This window comes from Aspergillus japonicus (genome assembly GCF_003184785.1).
Source record: "Aspergillus japonicus CBS 114.51 unplaced genomic scaffold BO86scaffold_2, whole genome shotgun sequence".
NCBI lineage: Eukaryota > Fungi > Ascomycota > Eurotiomycetes > Eurotiales > Aspergillaceae > Aspergillus > Aspergillus japonicus.
This window is the reverse complement of record NW_020291639.1, coordinates 105865-128160: the sequence shown is the minus strand read 5'-3', so window position 1 is coordinate 128160 and position 22296 is coordinate 105865. Positions and strand designations below refer to the sequence as shown.

The 22296-nt window shown below is 53.5% G+C and overlaps 9 protein-coding genes and 1 non-coding gene across 10 annotated transcripts; 4 read left to right on the top strand and 6 right to left on the bottom strand.

The window, feature by feature from the left end:
• Positions 1 to 408: 408 nt before the first annotated feature.
• On the bottom strand, positions 409 to 498 carry BO86DRAFT_t9. The gene has a single exon. It is a non-coding gene; the product is annotated as a tRNA-Asp (tRNA).
• A 362-nt stretch (positions 499 to 860) lies between these two features.
• On the top strand, positions 861 to 2723 carry BO86DRAFT_301521 (ganglioside induced differentiation associated protein; the record flags this gene model as incomplete). Its single annotated transcript, XM_025667497.1, has 2 exons — positions 861 to 1127; positions 1194 to 2723. 2 exons carry the CDS (start codon positions 861 to 863, stop codon positions 2721 to 2723), a joined length of 1797 nt encoding a protein of 598 aa, XP_025532662.1.
• Positions 2724 to 2738: 15 nt separating this feature from the next.
• On the bottom strand, positions 2739 to 4928 carry BO86DRAFT_72954 (transcription factor domain-containing protein). Its single transcript, XM_025677608.1, has 8 exons — positions 4899 to 4928; positions 4803 to 4826; positions 4650 to 4747; positions 4161 to 4585; positions 3815 to 4098; positions 3288 to 3767; positions 3024 to 3241; positions 2739 to 2967 (listed from the first exon to the last, which is right to left on the bottom strand). The coding sequence occupies exons 1-8, from the start codon at positions 4914 to 4916 to the stop codon at positions 2754 to 2756; spliced, it is 1761 nt and encodes a 586-aa protein (XP_025532661.1). The 5' UTR covers positions 4917 to 4928; the 3' UTR covers positions 2739 to 2753.
• Positions 4929 to 5280: 352 nt separating this feature from the next.
• On the top strand, positions 5281 to 5989 carry BO86DRAFT_384837 (uncharacterized protein). Its single transcript, XM_025670969.1, has 2 exons — positions 5281 to 5678; positions 5731 to 5989. Exons 1-2 carry the CDS (start codon positions 5502 to 5504, stop codon positions 5854 to 5856), a joined length of 303 nt encoding a protein of 100 aa, XP_025532660.1. The 5' UTR covers positions 5281 to 5501; the 3' UTR covers positions 5857 to 5989.
• On the top strand, positions 5588 to 10142 carry BO86DRAFT_384836 (ABC transporter ATP-binding protein). The gene is made up of 9 exons (XM_025670968.1): positions 5588 to 5808; positions 5874 to 5989; positions 6056 to 6110; positions 6171 to 6772; positions 6829 to 7426; positions 7473 to 8037; positions 8088 to 8260; positions 8309 to 9805; positions 9860 to 10142. Exons 2-9 carry the CDS (start codon positions 5907 to 5909, stop codon positions 9884 to 9886), a joined length of 3600 nt encoding a protein of 1199 aa, XP_025532659.1. The 5' UTR covers positions 5588 to 5808; positions 5874 to 5906; the 3' UTR covers positions 9887 to 10142.
• A 1655-nt stretch (positions 10143 to 11797) lies between these two features.
• Positions 11798 to 12193, bottom strand: BO86DRAFT_394562 (uncharacterized protein; the record flags this gene model as incomplete). The annotated part of the gene is made up of 3 exons (XM_025673216.1): positions 11798 to 11877; positions 11937 to 11986; positions 12036 to 12193. 3 exons carry the CDS (start codon positions 12191 to 12193, stop codon positions 11798 to 11800), a joined length of 288 nt encoding a protein of 95 aa, XP_025532658.1.
• Positions 12194 to 14687: 2494 nt separating this feature from the next.
• BO86DRAFT_394560 (ubiquitin-conjugating enzyme E2) lies at positions 14688 to 15335 on the bottom strand (the record flags this gene model as incomplete). The annotated part of the gene is made up of 4 exons (XM_025673215.1): positions 14688 to 14917; positions 14969 to 14992; positions 15059 to 15219; positions 15301 to 15335. The coding sequence occupies 4 exons, from the start codon at positions 15333 to 15335 to the stop codon at positions 14688 to 14690; spliced, it is 450 nt and encodes a 149-aa protein (XP_025532657.1).
• A 649-nt stretch (positions 15336 to 15984) lies between these two features.
• BO86DRAFT_301241 (sugar porter family MFS transporter) lies at positions 15985 to 17501 on the bottom strand (the record flags this gene model as incomplete). Its single annotated transcript, XM_025667480.1, has 2 exons — positions 15985 to 17109; positions 17202 to 17501. The coding sequence occupies 2 exons, from the start codon at positions 17499 to 17501 to the stop codon at positions 15985 to 15987; spliced, it is 1425 nt and encodes a 474-aa protein (XP_025532656.1).
• A 1698-nt stretch (positions 17502 to 19199) lies between these two features.
• On the top strand, positions 19200 to 20566 carry BO86DRAFT_394558 (uncharacterized protein; the record flags this gene model as incomplete). The annotated part of the gene is made up of 4 exons (XM_025673214.1): positions 19200 to 19480; positions 19530 to 19842; positions 19936 to 20003; positions 20086 to 20566. 4 exons carry the CDS (start codon positions 19200 to 19202, stop codon positions 20564 to 20566), a joined length of 1143 nt encoding a protein of 380 aa, XP_025532655.1.
• A 294-nt stretch (positions 20567 to 20860) lies between these two features.
• BO86DRAFT_384834 (SDR family NAD(P)-dependent oxidoreductase) lies at positions 20861 to 22207 on the bottom strand. The gene is made up of 2 exons (XM_025670967.1): positions 21244 to 22207; positions 20861 to 21183 (listed from the first exon to the last, which is right to left on the bottom strand). The coding sequence occupies exons 1-2, from the start codon at positions 21953 to 21955 to the stop codon at positions 21017 to 21019; spliced, it is 879 nt and encodes a 292-aa protein (XP_025532654.1). The 5' UTR covers positions 21956 to 22207; the 3' UTR covers positions 20861 to 21016.
• Between the last annotated feature and the right edge of the window lie 89 nt (positions 22208 to 22296).

Below are 22296 nucleotides of genomic sequence, written 5' to 3'. Positions count from 1 at the left end.
CCTGTCTATTACCAGAGATCTTGAAGTTCTGTCATGGCCTCAGCTTCAGCTCCAGGCCTTAAGTCTTTTCCATTGACCAAAAAAAAAAAAAAAAAAAAAAAAAATCTCATATCGTAAAGCGCACTACTCTGGCAGTGGAATTGACTTAGAGTTAACACGGCCCGGGAAGAATTCTGGTCGACGCCGCTATGGAGCGGGACAGATCTCTTCCCACGGGCAACATGCACACTTACCACGGCGAGGCAAAGCAGGCTGAAATACACGAATGGCTCTTTTCTTTTTCCTTCGACATAATTCGACAGTCTAGAGATGCGCTGTCAAGGGAAATAAAAAAAGCATAGCGTCTCATTATCGCTTGTTGGGCTATAATACGACAAAGTTACGACGGACAAAAAGACAAAAAGAAATCTCCCCGACTGGGAGTCGAACCCAGGTCTCCCGCGCTTGTTCCTTTTCAGGATTGACAAGCGGAAATCATGACCGTTAGACCATCGAGGAAGAGATATTAGTATCAGATATTTCTAGTCATATGACGCAAGGGTAGGCTTACACACATGAAGAAAGTGCATCGCTGACACAGCAAGCGCGGAATTGGGCCGCGTGCAAACCGTGCAAATTGCACCATTCCAATTGACGCAGATTGTGGAATCATGATTGGCTCTTGTGTGACAGATGCAAACTGTGTAAACAGTATAAACTCACATCCTGGCTTCTGATTGGGCCAATGTGTGGACTGTATTTTGGGTTGGATGGAGGCATTGAAGAGGATGGGGATTTATATATTCGATAGTCTCTCTTGCTTGCCTTTCACATTTTGTGATGTATTCGAGTTTTGCCTGTGTTCGATAGTAATAAGGATGATGACCGCCGACTTCCTCCCCCGAGTGCTGCGCGCCCTTGTCCGCGAGTCGCGGTATTTCCAGTCTCCTTCGCATGCATGTGCCCACCATGGCCACAACCATAGCCATGTTGCAATGAATGACCATATTCATACCATGGAGACATGGGCGCAGATACGGTTGATGAAACAGCTACTCTGTGTGCGACATCCGCGGCAGCGGCTTGACCCTCAGCTCCTGCGGGAGATCGAGGGGGTCCTGCTGTGGGAAAGGGAGCATAGGGCTCTTGTTGATGCTTACACTCTACCCCAAGTGACTGTGTCTACACCTCCAGTCACAACTACACGACCAGAGATAGACACAGACGGAAACTCTCCTTTACCAGCGACAAAACTCTACCTCTGGCAAGGCGACATCACCACCCTGACCAATCTCACCGCTATCACCAACGCCGCCAACACCGCTCTGCTGGGCTGCTTCCAGCCCGCGCACCGCTGCATCGACAACGTGATCCATGCGCGGGCCGGCCCAGGCCTTCGAGAGGAGTGCTTCCGCCTGATGGACGACGGTCACCGCACGCTCCCCGTCGGGGACGCAATCGTCACAGCTGGCTACTGTCTGCCCGCGCCGTGGATCATCCACACTGTTGGGCCGCAGCTGGATCCCCAGCAGTCCTGCCCTACCGAAATTCAGCGGGCGCAGCTCAAGCAATGCTATCGTGCTGTGCTGGAGCAAGCCGAGTCCTTGCCTTCATCCGAACACGGAAAGGCCATCGCCCTCTGCGGGATCTCGACGGGCTTGTTCGGGTACCCTGTTGCCGAGGCGGCGTCGTTGGCCGTGGAGACTGTGGTTACTTGGCTGCGGGATCACCCTGAGACGAGCATCACAGGGGTGATTTTCAACACCTTCACGGAGAAGGAGACGGTCGCTTACGAGCGGGTTCTCGCTCTTTCGCCCAGTGGTGCTCTACGAAGCCCTCCAAAGCTGATAGGCTCTTCAATGCGGCAAGCTCACGTCTGGCTCCAGGAAGCAGACACAATCCTCCTCAGCTGTGGCGCCGGACTGTCGGCCGCCACGGGGCTGGATTATACCTCCACCACCCTTTTCGACAAGCATTTCCCAGCCTTCCGGGCGTTGGGGTTGGCCAAGTTGTACGATACCTTCGGGATGAAGATAGAGGATTGGGGGTCTGAGGAGGTGCGGTGGGGGTTCTATTTCACGCATCTGCAGATGGTGCGTACGTGGCCGCAGTCGGCGATGTATTCTGCTTTGTTGGAGTGGATAGGGCGGAGGTTCGGGATGGATGCCCAGAGGGTGCATGTTCGCACGTCGAATGCAGATGGCTTGTTCCTGGCGCATGGGCTGGATGAGAATGTCTTATCGACGCCGCAAGGCGCCTATCGCTACCTGCAGTGCTTGGGCAATTGTCGGGAGGACGCGGTGGTCGAATCAGCGCCGTTGGTGGAGAAGGTGGTTGCAAGCGGAGGGCTGGATGCGGTAACGCAGAGGGTGACAGACGAGAGGCTCATCCCGGTGTGTCGGTTCTGCGGGGGGAAGATGGGGATTTGTGTAAGGGCCGGAAACTGGTTCAATGAGTCGCCCTTCGAGGAAGGGGAGAAGCAATGGCAGGATTTCAAGGAGGATTTCATGCGGGACTCAGACAGGAAGGTGGTGATTCTGGAGTTAGGGGTCGGGATGTCGACCCCCGGCGTGCTGCGGTGGGAGAACGAGGAGTTGGTGGAAAGCGGCGAAAGAAGGGCTCGGTTGGTTAGAGTAGGAATGGGCGATACAGCAGTCGTACCGGCGGAGCTGGAGGCGATGGGACTGGCGACTTGTGTGGATGGGAATTTGAACGACGTGTTGGGGGTGATTCTGGATCAGTAGTACGGTCGCATGTTGATCTCGGTAGCAATGCTAATGCCCCAGGACCTCCTGGCAGGCTCGTGTCATCTCTCTCACCACTAGGCTAATGGCCTTGAGCTCTGCGCGGTCCTTGGATGCGACTGCGACGTAATCGTCGAACCACGTTATCAAGGCCACATCTGCTGCAACGTCCTCGCGGTCGTAGCATCCGAGAATGTCGTAGCAAAGCACGTAGAGCGGGATGGACTGGTGGAGCAGGACGAGACTGTGATAGTGAGTGGTCCATCTTGACGGACGATCCAAACAATAGAAGCAACCTACCTGATTCCCCAGTACGGGCGCGGCGTCGTTTCCATGAGCGACCGCGACATCAGTAAACTCTTGCGGGCGATGTCCACCGTGTGATATGGCAGTCGATGACTATCGCGATGAGACGGCTTCGATTGGTAAAACACGATAAGCATCTTGTAGCTGCTGAAGAGAATATCCACGCAGAACCACGTGTCAATGCGGTTGGTAGTCGAGCTCAGGAGCTCCTCCTGCTGGGGTTAGATATGTGTAACCATTCTCGCCCACAGTACTTACCGGGTTCCAATCTGACATGATCTTCTGCACTTCGGCGACCAGCCCATCCATGGTGTCGTTGTAGTCGGCCGTGTGGGGATCGGGGTTGGTGGCCATGATATCCAAGTATCGCATGGTGACGATGGTCAGCCGCATGGATGCTAGGAAGTGAATCTGGATGAATCGAGTGGATTCATGATCCACGCCGGTGATGGTGGGATCGGGGAAGTTGACGGCCCAGGACCCCCCGGCGATAATGGGGGGCTTGCCAAACGAGAGTCGGAAGTGGCTTTCGGTCCGGAGAATGTGCCAGAACTCGAATCGCATGCGATTGCGCTCGATCTCCTCATGCTGCGAGTCTCCTGCCAATGGAGGTTTTCGGTGGGGATAATGGCGATCCTCGTCCACGGAAAAGTAGCCGAGGGCGCGCGCAACCGGACAGGCCGCCTTGAAGATCTTCCAGGAGAGATCGCTGTCGCAGCTTTCCAGCGTCACAGACATCTGCTCTGTCAGTGGCGTGTAGTCGAAGCGGAGGGAAGAATGCACACCATCATGAATGCCGCGAATAGATCGGCGGTAGTGTTCTGCATGTGGCCGAGCCACTCCTCCGACAGCATCAGACATTTGCCACACAGTGCCTGAACCGTCCGACCCCTCCCTTCCACTTCTTCGCTATCCAGCATGAATGACTGGAAGAGCACATTGTAGTAGATGATTTGCGAGGTTGCATCGAGCTGGACGTGGGGACTGTCGATCAGATCGGGCATGGCCAGCACGAAATCTTTCTCAAGGGGGATGCGAAAGCCCTCGAATTGGTAGTTGTTAAAATATTCTACCCAGCGTCAGCTAGCGTCTTCACCAACTCAATTCTCGTGGATGAGGAGGCCTACTCACGATTGATCCATTTCTTCGCGGTCTCCTTGGGAATACAAAGTGGACTGGGATCGGGCGGCGTAGTCTCGAGCTGCTCAATCCCGGCGATGGCAGCATCCATCGCCCTCATACAGCGGGGATTCTCGAAGAAGTGCGACCCGACCTTATCGATGGCGCAGAAGACGTGGGACTGAAGACGGGACCGAATGCGATCGTCTTTGACGCGCGCCAGCAGGCCCTGCACGATTGCCTGGCCCGTGGGCGACTGAGCACTTTGAGGAGAGTCGGTCGCGGAGGACTCGGAGGATGAAATGGTCTCCGAGTCCACGGAGATCGAGCGGTGGCTCTCGACCTCCTCGGTGACATTCTGGCTCAGTCGACAGTGGTCTTCGAGGCGTTCTAATCTTCGGAGGATTTCCTGCAGGATATCTCTGTCGTGGAGTGCTCTGGAAATTTGCGGTCGCATTAGCTTATTTTTCTTTCCTCGATATTTCAGTAAGGATAGGCCACCTTCGCCTGATGGTGCGTTGTTTTCTAGGCAGATAGGCGCATTGAGCGCCTGCAGCGGCGCATTTGTCACATCGCGGGTCGGCGCGGTTGCAGCGAATCTACCGAGTGAGCATCGCTGCATGTCGTCATGTGGGAGAGGGGCAGACAGCAAACCTTTTTGGCCTGGCAACGAGTACACTACACCATGGTTTAGCCGATCGCATTTCACATTCTTTCGGAAGGATAGATCCGCAGGATGTCTGAACTTACCGATAGGGGTTGTGTCATGATGTGGTGGAGTGTTTAACTAGTGGGGAGGAGTAGGAGGAGGAACGGAAGGCAGCAAGCAAGCAAGCAAGCAATAATCCGGGAAGTTGCAAGAGTCCGAAATCCCGAAGGAAGAAAGAAGGAATAGAAGGAACCAAACCGGATCTGACCGCCTTCCGGACACTGCAAAAGCCCGAATGTCCGTACCGTAAATACGAGCATACGACCCATACCACCAATGAAGATTGTACGAGTATGAACTGGATGCAATGGATCAGTCCAGGATCGACAGGATTGTCCCCCCATTCCATCCCTGCCCTACCAGGTGCTGGACTTCACATCCATGGTTTTATTGATTTTGCCCTGCACACATCATGACTCAACCCCCTTGGCTGCGAACTCTGATTAGTCTAGTTTGCCTGGGCCTCTCCTCCTGGCCAGAACATAAACACATGGAGTCCCCATGCGTACGTACTGTACCTACGGAGTATTTCTGGCCATATAAGTGCCTGTTCCCGCCGGCAGCCTTGCATCTGTGTATCCCCCTCCGTCTCTCTTACTCACTCAGTCACTCCCCCTTCATGATTTCCTGCGAGGTCAACTGCCATGGGTTCAGCGACTGAGAGCCCTCCACACCAGGGCGAGCACAACAATACCCTTCGTGCGGAAAAGATCGTCTCTGTGACCGATACGACGACTGCATCCTCCACCACCAGCAAGAAGTCCAAATCCGACGCCAAGGATGCCACACCAGAGCAGACGGCCTCGTTAGGCAGTTATTTTGTACGGAGCGTATCCTGCAGAATGCGATGCACAGCTAGCTAATATCCTGCAGAGATTACTGTCGCAGGCAAGCGCGTCGGATCGGGCCATCCTCGCCGTCGCCCTCCTCTCCTCCATCGGGTCGGGTGTGGTATGTGACCGCATCCACCACAATCCGCAGTACGCAGTCCACGGCTAATCTCTCCTCGTGCCCAGCCCCTACCGCTCATGAACATCGTCTTCGGAAATATGGTCGGCGAATTCAACGGATACTTCACCGATGACTCCTCTACCACCGAATCCGAGTTCAAGTCCGCCATCAGCAAACTGAGGTGAGTGCGATGCGACTCCGCCCCCGCAGACAACCCGACCGAGCCGAACCCTAACTCGCGAACCAGCTTGTACATCGTCTACCTCTTCATCGCCAAGTTCGCCCTTACATACTTCTCAATGGTGCGTTCACCGTGCCCAACCCATCCCAAGAATCCACAGCATATGAATAACCTCCCCTAGTACTGCTTCCGCGTGATCGGCCTCCGCGTCTCCGGCACCCTCCGCCTGCGGTACATGCACGCGCTCTTCGCGCAGCCCATCAGCAAGCTGGACCTCGTCTCCGTCGGCACCGTCACCAACACCATCACCACGCTCTCCAACTCCATCCAGCAGAGCATCTCCGACAAGCTGGCCATCCTGTTCCAGTCGCTCGCCCTGCTCGTCGCCGCCTACGCCATCGCCTTCCGGTACTCGTGGGCCCTGACCCTCGTCACCAGCGCCGCCCTGGTCTTCATCTTCGCCGTCTGCTTCATCGCCGTGCCGATGATGACCAAGATCCAGCGCCAGGTCGACAAGGCCGACGAGAAGCACTCCTCCATCGCCGCGGAGGTCATCGGCTCCATCCGGACGGTTGTCTCCCTGGGTGCGGAGGGGACGTTGGCGCAGCGGTACGCGGACTGGATTGAGATCGCCCGGCTGCGCGGCCGCAAGCTGTCGGTGGTGATGGCGGTGCAGCTGGGGCTTGTCTTCTTCGCCATGTACGCGAGCTACTCGTTGGCGTTCTGGTTCGGGCTCAAACTGTACCGGGAGGGGCATATCGCGAACATCAACACGGTTATCACGTGAGGCTCACATCTTTTCGGGGGTTGGGTGTAGGAGCTAAGCTAATGATCGATAGGGTGTTCTTCTCGGTAATGGTGGCAGTCAGCGTGCTCGGTCGCATCGCCTCCCCGCTCGTCACCATCGCCAAGGCCGCCAGCGCTGCGGACGCCTTCTTCGAGATGATCGACAGTGACAGGCCGAATGCGGGCGGACTCCGTGGCCCGGAGGTCTCTGCCGAGGCCGACCTTGTGTTCCAGGATGTGCATTTTACCTACCCATCGCGACCCGACTCAAAGGTGCTGAAAGGTTTGAACGCCCGGTTCCAGAAACACAAGACGACGGCTTTGGTTGGTCCCTCGGGTTCCGGTAAGAGTACGATCGTGGGTCTGCTGGAGCGGTGGTATGAGTTGAATGCCAATGCGGCGCATCCCGACCAAGGGGCGATCCTGGTCGGGGAGCACAACGTCCAGGATCTGGATCTGAAGTGGTGGCGCACGCAGATCGGGCTGGTGCAGCAGGAGCCGATCTTATTTAATGATACCATCTTCAACAACATCGCGTACGGACTGATCGGCACACAGTGGGAGCATGAATCGGAGGACGTCAAGAAGGGCCTAGTGCAACAGGCTTGCAGGGAGGCCTTTGCGGATGAATTTATCGACCGGTTGCCGGAGGTATGTGTTTTTAATACCCGAGTAGAAAGTTGTCTAACTGGGATAGGGCTTCGCGACTATGGTCGGCGAGAACGGGACGAAACTGAGCGGCGGGCAGCGGCAACGGCTGGCCATCGCGCGGAGTATCGTCAAGCAACCAACCATTCTCATCCTCGACGAAGCGACCAGTGCCATCGATGTGCGGGGCGAGAAGATCGTTCAAGCTGCGCTGGATCGTCTCGCGGAAAACCGCACGACCATCGTGATTGCCCATCGGTTGACCACGATCCGCAAAGCGGACCATATCATCGTGATGAAGGGTGGGGTGGATGTCGAGCAGGGCACGCACGAGGAGCTTCTGGCAATCGAGGATGGAGTGTACAGTGGGCTGGTGAATGCCCAGACTCTCGAGATGTTAGACGCAGAAGGGAGTGACATTCAGGATGAGATGGAGGATACCGACGACGACGCCAAGTCAGCCAAGATGAGCTTGAAAGGGGCCGGGAAAGAAGACGAGCTGGAGAAATCGAAGACCCGGGGCTTCTTTGGCAGTATTGGGGTGTTTCTGTACGAGAACAGAGGGCAATGGCGCTTCTATATTCCCGCCTTGCTCGGGGCGGCCGGTGCTGGAGGTACGCATTGTCAGGAGTATGATTATATGGCAGCTACTGACCTGATCTAGCTGCCTTCCCCATTCAGAGTTGGCTGTTTGCGAGAATCATCCAGGTCTTCCAGTACTCAGGGGACAAGCTGGTGCATGCTGCCAATTTCTGGGCTCTGATGTTCTTGGTTCTGGCTATCGGGAATGGGGTCTGTTATGCTCTGATAGGATATTCCGCCAACCGGTTCTCAGTGGTGAGTGGCACTTCACTCTGAGTTGACAAACGAAGCTAACATTTCAAGGAAATCTCCTCGTATTGCCGAACGCGATACTTCCAGGACATCATCGAGAAGCCCATCCCCTTTCACGATCGCATCGACAATGCCTCCGGGTCGCTGGTCTCGCGTCTGGCCACCGACCCGAAACAGGTGCAGGAACTGCTCGGCATCAACGGAGCGCTTCCCTGCATGTCGATCTTCGGTATGATCGGATGTATCATTATCGCTTTCACTTTCGGCTGGAAACTCAGTTTGGTGGCGGTGCTAGCTGCGCTGCCTTGCACCTTCCTGGCGGCCTTTATGCGCATTCGCTACGAGGTGCAGTTCGACGCGATGAACGCAGCAGTGTATTCCGGCAGCTCGCAGTTCGCAGCCGAAGCCATCGACGCCTTCCGCACGGTCTCAGCATTGACGATGGAAGACGCCATCCTCAACCGCTACTCAACCATGCTACTCGCGCAGCAGAAGAAGGCCTTCCACAAGGCATGGTATGCAACCCTAGTTTTCGCCTTCTCCGATAGTGTCGAGCTGTGCGCTATGGCGCTCACCTTCTGGTACGGGGGGCAGCTCCTGGCCTCGCGCGAATACGAACCCACCTCCTTCTTTGTGATCTACATGGCTATCATTCAGGGCGGGCAGCAGGCCGGCCAGTTCTTTAGTTTTGGGTCGAACATCGCCCAGGCCATTGCCTCCGCGAACCGCATGCTGGACTTCCGGCCGACCCGCAACGAGGCCCAACAGCAGATGGCCACCACCGATAATGCAAGCCAGTGTGCAACAGCAGCAAGCATCAGCTTCCGCGACGTCACTTTTCGCTACGCATCGCACGACCGCCCCCTCTTCACGGGCCTGAATCTGGATATCAGCCCCGGCCAATTCGTCGCCTTCGTCGGCCCCTCCGGCTGCGGCAAAACGACCGTCATCTCCTTGCTCGAACGATTCTACAGCCCCGCAAAAGGCACCGTCCTCCTTAACGACCAAGATATCACCACCATCGAACCGGCCACCTACCGCAAGACCATCTCGCTGGTGGCCCAGGAACCCCGATTATTCGAAGGCACCATCCGCGAGAACATCACCCTCGGCCTGCCCAATCCGACTGAAGTGTCTGATGCAGAAATCGAGCAAGCTTGCCGCGATGCCGAAATCCACGATTTCATCACCTCTCTCCCGCAGGGGTATGCCACCGAGCTGGGTATCAAGGCCCAGGCCGCACTGAGCGGTGGCCAACGGCAGAGGCTGTGTATTGCAAGGGCGTTGCTGCGCAAACCGAAGCTGCTCCTCCTCGACGAGGCGACGTCGAGTCTGGACTCGCAGTCTGAGAAGGTGGTGCAGGCTGCGCTGGAACGGTTGGCGGCGAAGAGGTGTATGACTATCGTTGCGGTGGCGCATCGATTGGCGACGATTCAGAAGGCAGATGCGATTTTCGTGTTCGGAGAGGGTGGACTGGGTGGGTCGAGGGTCGTCGAGCAGGGGACGCATGCCGAGTTGGTGGGGAGGCGGGGGGTTTATTTCCAGATGGTATGCTTCCTCTTCGGTGGATTCGTTCGGTGCGAAATGCTAACTATATGATAGTGTCAGGAAAACGCCTTGGACCGTTGATAGCTTGGTGATTTCAGGCTGCGGGAAGTGACTCCCTGGGATGACAATTCCAGTTCTGGATGATGTTGATGAGGAAGAAAATTACACTGAATGCAAGGGGGAAGGGATGGCTGTGTCATGTGATCGGATCATCACCGACATCATGAAGGAAAGAGACCGCCTTTGCCCACTAGATATACAACAAACACAGATACCCTGTATAATAGATAATCCATTATACCCACATAAGAATGTTATGCTGATTACTATGCACGAACCATGATGTACTGTATCTGATAGACACACTCTTTACAGTCTTCAAGTTATTCACAGATCTAACTTCCTGATATGGTGAATGCAAGCCAGAGAAAAATGGGAGGTATGCTCTCTGTATTGTTTATTCACCAAAGCATTGGAATAAGCTACTGTACATATACCAATTTGGGTGCCTTCTGGTTAATGTGGCAGCTGTCAAGAATCATCTATACAAATTGGGATTCAGTGTTCTCCCCATCTGAACATCGTGGTTGCTGTTCTTCTCCCTTCTGAAGTTCAGCGCCTCGATTTTAATCTCTCCATCTCCTTTCTCATTACATCAACTCGAATCTGTCTATTTTTCCTTCTGCTTGGATCTAGTCAAGAAGCTATATCATTTGATATACCTGGTAGCAGGCTTTGTTGATTACCTATCTGAACTAGATAGGTCAACAGTTCAGAAGCCGAGAAAAGATTTCGGAAGGTGCTGTTCCATGAGAACATCTTTGCTTGAACTCATCAAAGCATAGACAGGACTGCGCCTGCCCTCTTCTTTTTGCATATTCTTTCCTCAATGGATTCGGCAGGGTCTGATTCTATGCTACATCTTTGCTTTGGCCTTCTCCGTACTCTGTTTTGTTGTCATCCACTTACGAAGCATTTCCCATTCCCTCGAGGTTTGCAAAGGCGAACAAGTTAGCTCTTCCTCCGTCTCAAAAACATCGATTTCTTTTACGGTTTTGAGAAACCATCGTTATGTCGGTGGGCGACTTTGCCTTCGTTATCACACTCTGCATCGCGGACCTGTTTCACTGTGTCCGAAAAACGGACTTCAAGTACGAGCCCGCCTCCATGGACGGCTGAAGGAGACTGATTTAGACGTTTGTGTATGTAGATATCGATTTTTCCACCAGGGCTACAAGCCCAAGACCTTCGCAGAGGCCTTAACGGCCTACCTCACCGTTCTTCGTCGTGGTGAGACTCCCTGTCAATGGTGCACGTCAAATGATGAGGGTGACTAATATAATGGGTGCTATAGGGGGAGGGGGGCACACCGACTCGCCCAGCGAGGGCAGCTCTGCTGCCAGGACCTTTTTTCCGCGGTTAGCAACGTGGGCGCTGTGGTGGCGAGTGGCTGACCGGCGCAAACCATACGGGGATTTCGCCCCATTCTTCGTGGCGGAGGTTTGCGGATGTGGGCGAGTCGGGCTTGAATGGCAGCAAAGGCCAAAGGAGGGCAAGCTTGTGGCAACCTGGGGCGCTGCTTCATGGATATCGGCAGCGAATTCTGGGCCGGTATAAGCCGGCGTCTCTGCCGGAGTCCTTGGAACTTCAGATTCTACGCCGCTAATGCGGCAGTGTGGTGTCTTGGGTGTCATGTGTGTCCTCCTGCTTCGATTCTTTTCTGTGGATCGGGTTAGCTATCTTGTACTGTAAATACATGGCTCGGCACTGCAAATCCTATTGGACCTGTATGATAGTGATGGCGAAGTAAATCGGAGTAAGGATTGACCAGCGGGAATGGTTTCTACTACATGGTGCTGGCACGAATAGATGAAATGATTTAATTAATTGATGCTATGCTAATCTATACTACTGTCTCTCGGACAGGACGGTACGTCGTCGTGGTCGTGGTCGTCATCGTCATCGTCATCATCGTCGTCGTTGTTGGTGTTGCTACTGCTGTTGCTGCTCCTGCTGCTCCTGCTGTTGTGGTGGTGGGAGTAGTGCGAGTGGGAGGGGCGGCGGCGGCAAGTCTATAGTAGGAATAATGTCAGTCATCCTATCCCTCATAGTAAAGAACGGGGCACCTCACTGTCCAGGGCAGCATGGCGCAAGGCCCAGGCCTCTGCGAGGTTCTTGGGCCTATAAGACCGGAAAAAACAGAAGCTATGTTGATCCAAGTTAATCTTACCTGGCCCTCACATTAGTCGAATATGGAGCTGGGTCGTACCGCCATTTTGCCCACAAAGAGGCGATGATCAAAAGTGCCACGCAAAGCGAGGCGCCCACCATTATCTCCAGAATGAGGCCGATATTCTCCTTGGTGAGCTCGCGGGGGCCGAGGGGCATCTTGCGAAGCTTTTTTTATTTTTTTTTTGGGAAAAAAAAAAAAAAAAAGGAAACGAGAAAAAAGATCGATGACGTTTGAAAAGGTAACTGATTGGCACTCGCGGGTTTAGAGGGCTTTCGTTGGTTCAATTTAATCTAGCTACGAGGGCGCATTTGCTACTATTTGAAGTCGTTTGCGCTTTTCGATTATGCGGAAGGAGCAGACAGCATGATCTAAGTCTTGCAGAAGAAGCTACGTCAAGGAAGCGTGAGGCCAAATGGAAGGCGTTTTAAAGTTCAACTGAGGTAGGGCTGACGCGTTTGGAGATAATCTCGCGGACCTGCACACGGCTTTCCAATTTCTATGGCGCCGGGCTGTGAGTGATGCTGCCGGATGGTACGGACACGGACATCCAAAGGGAAGGGGAATATGGGAGTCCTATGAGGTGATTTTCGGACAAAGAAAATGCATTCAGAAAAAGAAATCAGAAGGGTGGGTTAAGCGATTAATTGGGCCAGGCCGTGGAGGGCGCAAAGGACCTGTGGCATTCGAGTCATGCTACAGAAGACCCCAGACGTAAGATTCTAGTAGTCGTAGTTCATAGTCAGTGAAATATTGCTCTCTGGACAAATCGAAGGGTATATGCATCGGATCGTCCTCCAGGCGCTTAGGCCGGATATCAAAGCCTCGCCCATCTGTGTAGCAGAGACAATACGAGAAGCAATGCCCATAATGCTGCCTGTTATTATCCGGGTTTCTCGGCTTCGAACAGCAGCCACAGCTTCGGCCGCAGCATCCGCCCATGGCCGCACATTGGGCGCGCTGCCAGCTGGATGAGAGGTGCCAGTCTTGTTGACGCCGACAGACATACAGGGCTCGTCTCAACGGTCCATCAGGGATGGACGCTAAGACCTTCTGGTATCGTTGCTCTTCGTGCCAGAGTGTCTGGTGCACTTCAGACGACAGCCTCCGAGCCGTCTCAAGCTTTTCGGTTTAGGGTCTTGGTGTCCGGGTATGGGTCGCATTCCAGGTGCACTAGACACCTTCGCGCGCATTCCCGGAAGAACTCCTTCTGCGCCAGGAATACCAGTTGCTTCTCCGCTCGAATGAGCTGGCCCACTTGCTTCCAGTCGTATATCCAGTCGAAGGTTGCGATGTAGTATTGCCGACGGAGGGTCTGAGCCTGACGCCATTTGCCTTGACTTTCCAACTTGTTCTCGCGTCGGATCATGGCTGGCTCGATATTGAGGCGGAGAAAGGTCTCGAACAAGAAACACATGTTGCAAGAACGACCTCCCCGAATGGTCGCGGTGAAGCTCTGGATAAGATGAATGGAAGTCGAGTAGAACGAACGCCCGTTCTTTAGCGTGTGTGCTAGGTTTCTCGGTGGTGGTGGTGTAGGAGAATGGCTACCATCAGGGCCAGAGCGAGTAGGATTAGGATTTGATCGCTGGGCTAAGAGCCGAGGGGCTGACTTTTGACCGCGCCGCAGTAGGATATTATGCACCTCAATACACGCCAAGAAGGACGAACGTGATGGAAAATGTCATTAAGCTTGGGAATCAGATCTTCTTGGCAGGGGAGAGGAAGTCAAGGATGTGTTTTTGATGTTCTCTGCACGGTCTGACTCACTGGAATGACGACGACAATCCGTTGTAAGTATCGCGCGCTCATCATCATGAGAGCTTGACAGGCTGTCGTGCATTTCTTGAAATTCTCTTTACAATTGTCCATGTCCATGAAATCTTTTGCTGTTTAGGGAGTTGGAGCTGGGTGTCTACTACCCGATACTTTCCACATTTAACCATTGAGTCGAATAATTGCTCCGGCAAAGGCCTGCATTTGAACCGAGAAGATTCCCGCGCATAGTTAACACGATGAAGCCTTTCCTGCGAGTGCCTTACCTCCGGTGAACATGGTTCATGGACTGACCTAGGCTCCAGGAATTTCGTGAATTTCGTGAATAGCAGCCCTTCTTACATAGGTATTCTCAGTAGCAGTCCGCTTTAAATTCAAGACCCTGGACCATAAAACTATTCAATAAAGTGAAGACCTGGCCACCTACCGCTTCTTTTCCCTGTTGACCCTCGCTCCCAGACATGGGTCCCCCTTCTACCGTTTCCAACATTCTGTCCAACTTCTTCATCCCTCAGTGTGACCCGCACCATATTCTATTCAGCTGAATGAGGTGCTTAGGCAGGTTCTCAGGGCCAGCTACTAGCCCGGTAGCCCGCAACTGCCATGTTGGGTCTCCCACCTATGTTCTGCCTGCCTATCATCCTTGCGCGGTCGGAACTGCAAGACTGCCCTTCCCTCGCCCCAAAGCAGAGGCTTATAGCCTGTCCACTCACGGCGTATATGGAAGTCTATTGCTGACAGACCGTTGAATAAGCGAAGGAGCGATCACATTTATATCGATAAGGAAGATACCTAATATGCTATGTAAAGCCTGCAACACTTATCCACTCCGTAATAATTCGGCAATGACATGACACATTATGCTTGTCATCAACATCAATCACGATTGAACGGGTTCTCCCTGACGTCTTTGCGAATCTTCTTCCGATACCGCTCTGGATCCTTCTTCAACCGATGGTATGGGTTGCTTTGCGCCAGCGACTCGGGGTTCGGGTTATCCAGCAGCTCCTGCACCCCGAGCAGAATCTCTTTGACCGACAAGACCGAAAGGCAGACGGTCCCGCTTGGGAAGATGTTGGGATGGAATAGTGGAGGATTGAATTGGCCTGACCTGTTAGTAATAACATCTGCGGATGAAGCGAGCGGGGTGGATGTACACTTCGGGGGCTTGCTTGGGTACTCTGCGGCGATCCAATCGTTAATATGGCTGTGACGCACACCAAGGAAATGCAACAATGTTGACTGACCATCAGGAAATACCATCATCATCTTAAAAAGGCCTCCCTCCCACATGAGGCCCGCCTTGCCTGGAATTCCACACTCCCATTTCTTCATGTTTCGGACACCCTGACGGTTTCGACTGGGTCGTGCGTAGAATCCGAAGAGGGGTTTCTTGCGCCATTTGCGTCTGAAGTGGTGAAGAGTAGTGTTAGTGTTTGTCTGCACTTGTCATATAATGGTGAAGCGGGACAGGGATGCAATGACTTACAGCTCCTCCATGTTTCGGTCCTGGTTGAGCGACATGGTTGAGTTGACGAGGGATCCTGGTCGCTAGGCAGAGATAGTGGACAGGCTTGCTTGATTTGTTGAAAACGATGTTGAAGAGAGAGCGAGGTTTATGAGATAGAGCTGACAAGCGACTCTGGTGACCAGGAGTCGTGAGACCGGTGGATTCGTGCCCTGCGTGGCGATGTGAAAATGAAGAGGGGAGAGGTCGTGGAAGATCAGAAGATTGAAAGTGGTGTTAAGGTGAACCCGCGATTTGGAGTTGTGGCTCAGTGGGATGGCAAATGCCTTGATGAGGATTTTGATGAGCTAGCAATCCGCATTGAAGAATGAGTCACTTTCCCTTTCCCTATTTTGATAACACCAGCTATACCACCAGTGTTACAGGGCTCCTCCACGGGGAATGGAACAAACGTTTTGGGAAACTCACCGTGGACCGCAACCCAACATAACAACACCAGCAGCGGTGTACCCAAAGGCCATTACTAGCATCCTCGACGAGCTTCAGAATTTTCCTTTTTCTCTGCTCTATTGTGTCTTCGACCCTCCTGACGGATATGTCTGTGTTGGTGGATTAACAAGGACAAGTCCAACCTCAAATTCCAAGTTGAATTGCTATGCTGACCGAATCCCCATACACTGGACCAATCCGCTACGAAACAGATGTCTACACCCGATTCCCTGCCTCAGCCAGCGCCTCACGAACGATCTGCCTCTCCTCCTGCCCACCCACATCCCCAAACAACGAATCAATCTCCTCCAGTGTCTTGCCGCTTGTCTCCGGAACCAGGAAGAACGCCCACACCCCCGCCAGCGTACACATCACTGCGTAAAAAATGTATGTCCGGTACCCGATATCCGCGAGCATTGACGGGGTGACGATACCCACTACAAAGTCGGATAACCAGATGGTGCACGTCGCCAGCGCCACCCCTTTCGAGCGACACGCGTTGGGAAAGACTTCCGCGGGGAGCGCCCACCCAAGCGGGGAATATGAGACTCCATACACCAGGATGAAGACAAATGCCATAGCCACGCAGGCCCATCCCGCAGCCGGGTGACCGGGCCAGTCATTCGAGAAGAGTCCGCTCAACACCGCTATGATCACATACGATATCGCCATTCCGAAGGCACCATAGATGGCGAGCGGTCGACGTCCAACCGACTCGATGATAAAGGTGCAAATGATGGCCGCAACAACCTGCAACACATTGAAAACACCCGATAAAACCAGCGACTTTTCGTCAGATTGGCCCAGCGATTCGAACAGAGTTGGCGCGTAGTAGATAAAAGCGTTGATTCCCGAGAACTGCTGAAAAAATGCGATGCCACAGCCCACAGCGACGCGTTTCCAAATCCCGCTGCGAAAGAGGTCCATCCAGGAGACCAGCTCGAGCTTGAGGCCGGACGCTCCGGGGTGTCTACGCGCCTGAACGAGTCGCTGGTACTTGACCTCAGAGACAATGGCGGTGTACTCGGCTTGCACTCGGATGTCGGTGGTCGGAAGGCGTCGGAGTTTCGCAAGGCTAGCGAGACATTCGTCTTGTCGGTCGACGAGCGCGAGCCAGCGGGGCGAGTATGGGAATAAATGAATACCAGCGCCTAGAAGGGTGGCGGTGATCATCTGCAGCCCGAACGGGACGCGGAAGGAGGCTTCACCGTCGATGTGGCGAGTGGCATAGGTGATCCAGTAGGCGATCACGACACCAAGGGTGATGGAGACGGACTCGAGTACGAGAAGAATGCCTCGCAGTTCAGGAGGGGAGACCTCGGAGATGTACAGCGGTGCACCCTCGAGACGTCAGACCAGGTCAGCCACGTCGCATAGAACCAGAACCTCCTTCACAACCCCGTTAGGTATCCGTGAGACAGGCGCATACGTACCATGGCCAAAGTTCCCACGCCAATGCCACCGATGAACCGGCCCGCAACCAGCATGTCATAGTTGACAGCAGCTGTCTGTAGGATGGCTCCGATATCGAAGATGACGACTACCACGGTCAACGCCCACTTGCGGGAGATGCGATCGGCGAGATAGGACATGAAGAGGCAGCCGACAAAGGCCCCCAGCAGCAACATGCCCGTCATGAAACCTTTTCCAAACGACGTTTCGGCTCGCGGAAAGACCTGGTGGAACTGATCCATCACATTGATGATGGAGATGACCCCCATGTCGTAGCCCATGGAGAATCCCCCGAGGGAGGCGAGCAGAGCTGAGCCAAAGACATACCACGAACGGAAGAGACCCTTGATACCACCGGGGCCATAGGCGACCGATTCCGAGGCGCTGAACTCAACAGACTCGGCATGTTCAGCGGTGGCATCGTCCTTGCCCAAGTGGGACGATATATCGCCTTTAACGATGTCTGCCATGAGTGGCAATTCGGTTCGATGGAGATTTCAGCAGTGAGATGGCGTGTTTGCTCATGCAGGGTGGAGAAAAAGTGAGTCGACTCCAGCTTTCAATGCGCATACTTATAGCGTGTGGATCTCCCGTGAGTCGGCAATTCAATCTTGTCGGAATGTCAATCACTACCCCGGGCTGTACCCCAGATTCCTGCCGATTTCTCCCCACAATCGAGACTCTTTCCCCGCATTTGCGTCTGAGGAATGCGATCGAGGTTGGTGTGATTGGCGGGGCATGGTTATGCCTCTCGGGAAAAGATGCTGCTTTCCAGCTTGAGAACGGGCATCTTTGCCGCTTCCAGCTGTTGTACCACCGGCAGGGGGTCTCATCTCCGGTTCGGGCATTTTTCCCCGCCTGCAAGGGTGAATTGATATCCTACATGACGTCGATGGAGCTGGTTGAGGCTGCCAGATGAAACTTCACTGATAGCCGCTAATTCGAAGTTGATTCCCAATTTACTCACTAAGGTTAATGATGCTAAGGTTGTCTTCACGCACATGTGCAACCCTCAACACCGGATTTCACATTTGACCGGCTGACAAAGCCATGTGGAGGGAGATAAGCGTTGCAGGAAGGCGGCGAAGCAGCAAACGCATATTAATTACCCACTTTCCTCCTATATTTCTGTATTCAAGGCCGCCTTAATGCGCTTTCGACTCCGGGGAATTTGTTACAGCACAACTCGACAGTCATTCAGATATCTAGCACTCGTTCACCCAGAGGATGGACGGGGTCCACTGCTGTTGTAGCTGTTGTTGTCAAGCATACGTATTTCACAGGCTACTTTACACATCTGGCTGCATACGTGGTATATGTCTGAATAAACCATCTACAATACGTGGAAACACTCCGATGTGCTGATGATCAAAAGAAACGGAATCCAATAGAGCTATCACGCGAAACTAGACACCGCCGATGCAGTTTATCTCGCCAGCTCGTGCAATAAGCCGGTTAGATGACGCTAGAAAGAAAATCGAGATAAGGCGAGAGCTGGCTATGACAAGGTGAGGTTATATCAATCATGGGACTTGGAGATTGGAGAAACTTGGAGAGGAATTGGAGAGACTTGGGGTGGGTAGAATATCCGGGGGCTTACTCCTTATCATCTCCAATAAAGCCCCCGAGTGTCAATCTCACAAACCACTCTCAGTATCTCGTCTCTTTTTACGTGATATAATCCAATACTTTAATCTAAAGCTGTAAACCGATACCTGGTACCGTGATAATGTGCCGTTATCTTCAAATAACGGGATAGACTACCCACGGAGGAATAATCTTTCAACCGACCTAGCCAAGTGTTGATGATACGAAAGAGACCTGAGAACTTTAGCTTTGGTCTTATCAAACTGTACGCCGCTACTGGACCGACGGCTGTGTGGTTATAAAAGGCGTTCAAGGTGACCATCTTCATTAAGTTCCTAAGCCTGATTCTCGCACGCAACTAGTCTCTCAAATCTCTCAGAACTAAAAACAACATGTTGCTCGCGCCGCTTACATCGTTCCTGGCCACTGCCGTTACCGTGTATGCTGCTGCGACACCCGCTGCTGATAATGGCTTCGAGTGGGATCCGGAGGCATTCAAGATTGCTGCGGTGCGCCAGCCACCAGTGGGATTCGTCTACCACGATCTCTGGGAGACGACCACCTGGTATAACTACAACCTTAACGCCACAATTGCTCAGTCAGTCGAGATCATTAAACAGGCTGCGGCCGAGGGTGTCAAGTTTATTGCCTTTCCGGAAATCTATTTCCCTGGGTATGTCCCCCTTTCCTTTAGTATAACAAAGCTAATACGGCTCTGCTAGTTACCCTGCCTTCCGCACCGCCAACGGTCCAGAGGACTTCGCGCAATATGTATCGCAGACTATGGAGCCCGACGACGCTCAGTGGCAAACTCTGATGAAGGCTTTCGCCGAAGCAAAAATGTATGGTGTTGTCGGGTGGGCCCAGAGGGCTAACAACTCTCTTTTCATGACCCAGAGTCTTGTTGGCCCTATGGCTGATGGCTCAGCAGGAACCATCTGGAAACACGAAAAGTTCCGCCCCTCTGGCGAGGAGCATACCCTCTTTTCGGACGGCTTACTCAATACAATCCGCGCTCAAAAACTTCCCTTCGGTGTTGTCTCGATGCTCAATTGCTGGGAGGCATGTTTTCTTCTCCTATACAGTTCGCTTACGGGTAGTTCACGAACAACTAACAATTGCTTATAGCATGTTTATCCTGAGTCCCGGTTTATCTCCGGTGCCCAACTCGCCAACATTCACGTCGCGTCATTCCCGTACGTCCTGTCTCTCAGGCTTGAACTCCCCACCACCTATAGCGAAAAAAAAAAGCTGACCTCGACGCTTTTCTCCAAACAGAATCGGCAGCTCAGTCGCTAATGCGACTGGCACCAATGTTAACCCGTACACTGGTTGGCATGCCGATGCCAAAGCATACGCCGAGACAGCCGCTGGCTCCCCTATACTCATGCTGCCAACCTTTGGTGCCTCGGGCATTTTCGACGGATCGACTACACTGAACGAGTCGACAAACACCCTCACAACAGGTTCAGTGCCGTATGTCACTGCTGTTCTCAATACGACGACGTTCAGTGACACCTCGTACAGCGTGAACGCATACAACAGCTGGGGAGCCGTCGAGAACATCATCCAGAATCTGCCCTCTGATATGCCGCAGCGCAAAGGCCCCTTCCTACAGCGCGTCATCTTTACGATTGACCAGCTCACCAAAGCTTATATTTGGACCCCGGGTTTGACCTGCACGCCAACTTCCAAGTGGCCGTGCCTCAAGGTCTGGCCGCAGCACAGCGAGTCGGACTTCACGGCTTCGTCTGTTTGAGCTACATACGAGGAATATTGTATATTGCTGATGGCAACACACTTCTATTTGCATTTATCTCCAGGCCACTTGGTCAGTTGATTACTTAGCGAGGTTATTAGTAGGAATATATAGATGCCTCGTGGGCGATCCAGTGCCGTTCCTAGCTGCTATATCAGCACCAGACTGTACCTTGGCTCCGGTCTGGTTTACTAGCAGTTACCTCTCCGCCATCTATCCAGTCCGGAGTCAATTGATACTAGGCACCACGCACTGCATAAGTCGGCAATACTGAAGGAGCTTACAGTATTCAGTGCTCGAACTAGTAACGGCATTGCAACAACAAGAATGATGCACAGGAAAATCATGAGAAACAAAAGCAAGCCAAACAAGAGTTTAGTCCTGGTCGGGAAGGTTGGCACTCCCCGGTATCAAATAGCGACAAGATAAACTCATCCATTTCCATCCCTGCTACATGGGCACACCCTCGACAATCCAATTCAGGAGCTTGGATCCTCGAATCTCCTCGGCTCGTTGCATTAGCTCCTCCGCATCCCAGTTCGCCCACACAAACTTCCCCTTGAGAAACTCGGCCTCTGCAGAAGCCAGCCAGACATAAAACTGACCCGGCAACTCAGCTATTGAGACCACCGTCAGCATCCGCCGAACCAAAGAGAAGAGACAACGTCCGAACATACCTTGATCCGGCGCCTCGGCCTGATAGCCATTGACCTCCGTCGCCACCCAGCCAGGCTGCGCACTCACCACGCGCACATGAGGGTTCTCTGCGGCGACGTACTCCATCATCTTCAGCACTGCAGCCTTCGACACCGCATATCCACTCACGCCCGGCATCGGGGCCACATTCGCCAGGCACGAGGAAGTATTCAGCAGCACAGCGCCAGGCCCCGCAACGGCCAGAAATCCCTGAACGGCATTGAGCGCGCTTTGGAGATTTTCGACCACACTCCCCAGGTAGTCCTCCACGTCGTACTCCCGGATCAACCCCGGGGTGGGTAAGGACCCTGCATTCGAGACGAAGACGTCGACCTTCCCGACCTGGGAAACAATCGATGCAAGGGCCTGGTCGACAGCACTGCGCTGGCGGAGATCAGCTGTCTCACAAAGGACCTGGGTCGAGGTTTGCGCGTCCGTGGCCGCGGTGGTGATCTTCTCAGCTCCTGCTTTGAGGGTCTCCCGGCGGCGGCCGAGGATGGAGACGGACTTGGCGTTGGCCTGAGCGAAAGCCACGGCGATGGCGTTGCCGATGCCGCTGCCCCCGCCCGTGATCACCACGTTCTTGCCCGCCGCCGAGAGCTCGGGGCGCGAGGGCGAGATGAAGGGGTAGGGCTTAGAGTGCCACTCCTTGGTGAAGGAGACGGGCTTGGGGTAGTCGTTGGAGGAAGACATGGTTCCTGGTGGATTGAGAGCCTAATTGGTGATGATAGACGTTATGATTATATTCTCGGTGACGATGCTGTGCTTGATGCTGGTGCTCAGTGGTAGGCATCCTGACCCGTTTGGTCCTTATATACCTCCTCGTCGGGTGTGCTCAGCCATGACGCGCAGCACATTCATATTTAGAAATACTGTCCTTTGTCAGCATCCTGAAGCCAGAGGATGAGAATCCATGCTTTTGTTGGCACCATGGGATGGTGGTTGGTGCTGGTTTGGAATTTCAAATTTGCCAACTACAACTTAACTCAATCCTCCCGACGGGATCTTGGCGGTGCTGCACCCTATGGAGAGAT

Coding starts and splice junctions, on each gene's coding strand:
- BO86DRAFT_72954 (XM_025677608.1), bottom strand. Junction 3,768..3,814: donor TATTCGCGGCATTCATGATG/GTGTGCATTCTT, acceptor CTGACAGAGCAG/ATGTCTGTGACGCTGGAAAG. Junction 2,968..3,023: donor CGCCCGTACTGGGGAATCAG/GTAGGTTGCTTC, acceptor TCACTATCACAG/TCTCGTCCTGCTCCACCAGT.
- BO86DRAFT_384837 (XM_025670969.1), top strand. CDS start 5,502: ATGGGTTCAGCGACTGAGAGCCCTCCACACCAGGGCGAGCACAACAAT. Junction 5,679..5,730: donor CCTCGTTAGGCAGTTATTTT/GTACGGAGCGTA, acceptor AATATCCTGCAG/AGATTACTGTCGCAGGCAAG.
- BO86DRAFT_384836 (XM_025670968.1), top strand. CDS start 5,907: ATGGTCGGCGAATTCAACGGATACTTCACCGATGACTCCTCTACCACC. Junction 5,990..6,055: donor TCCGCCATCAGCAAACTGAG/GTGAGTGCGATG, acceptor CTCGCGAACCAG/CTTGTACATCGTCTACCTCT. Junction 8,038..8,087: donor CGGGGCGGCCGGTGCTGGAG/GTACGCATTGTC, acceptor GACCTGATCTAG/CTGCCTTCCCCATTCAGAGT.
- BO86DRAFT_384834 (XM_025670967.1), bottom strand. CDS start 21,955: ATGTCTTCCTCCAACGACTACCCCAAGCCCGTCTCCTTCACCAAGGAG. Junction 21,184..21,243: donor GGCCGAGGCGCCGGATCAAG/GTATGTTCGGAC, acceptor TGGTCTCAATAG/CTGAGTTGCCGGGTCAGTTT.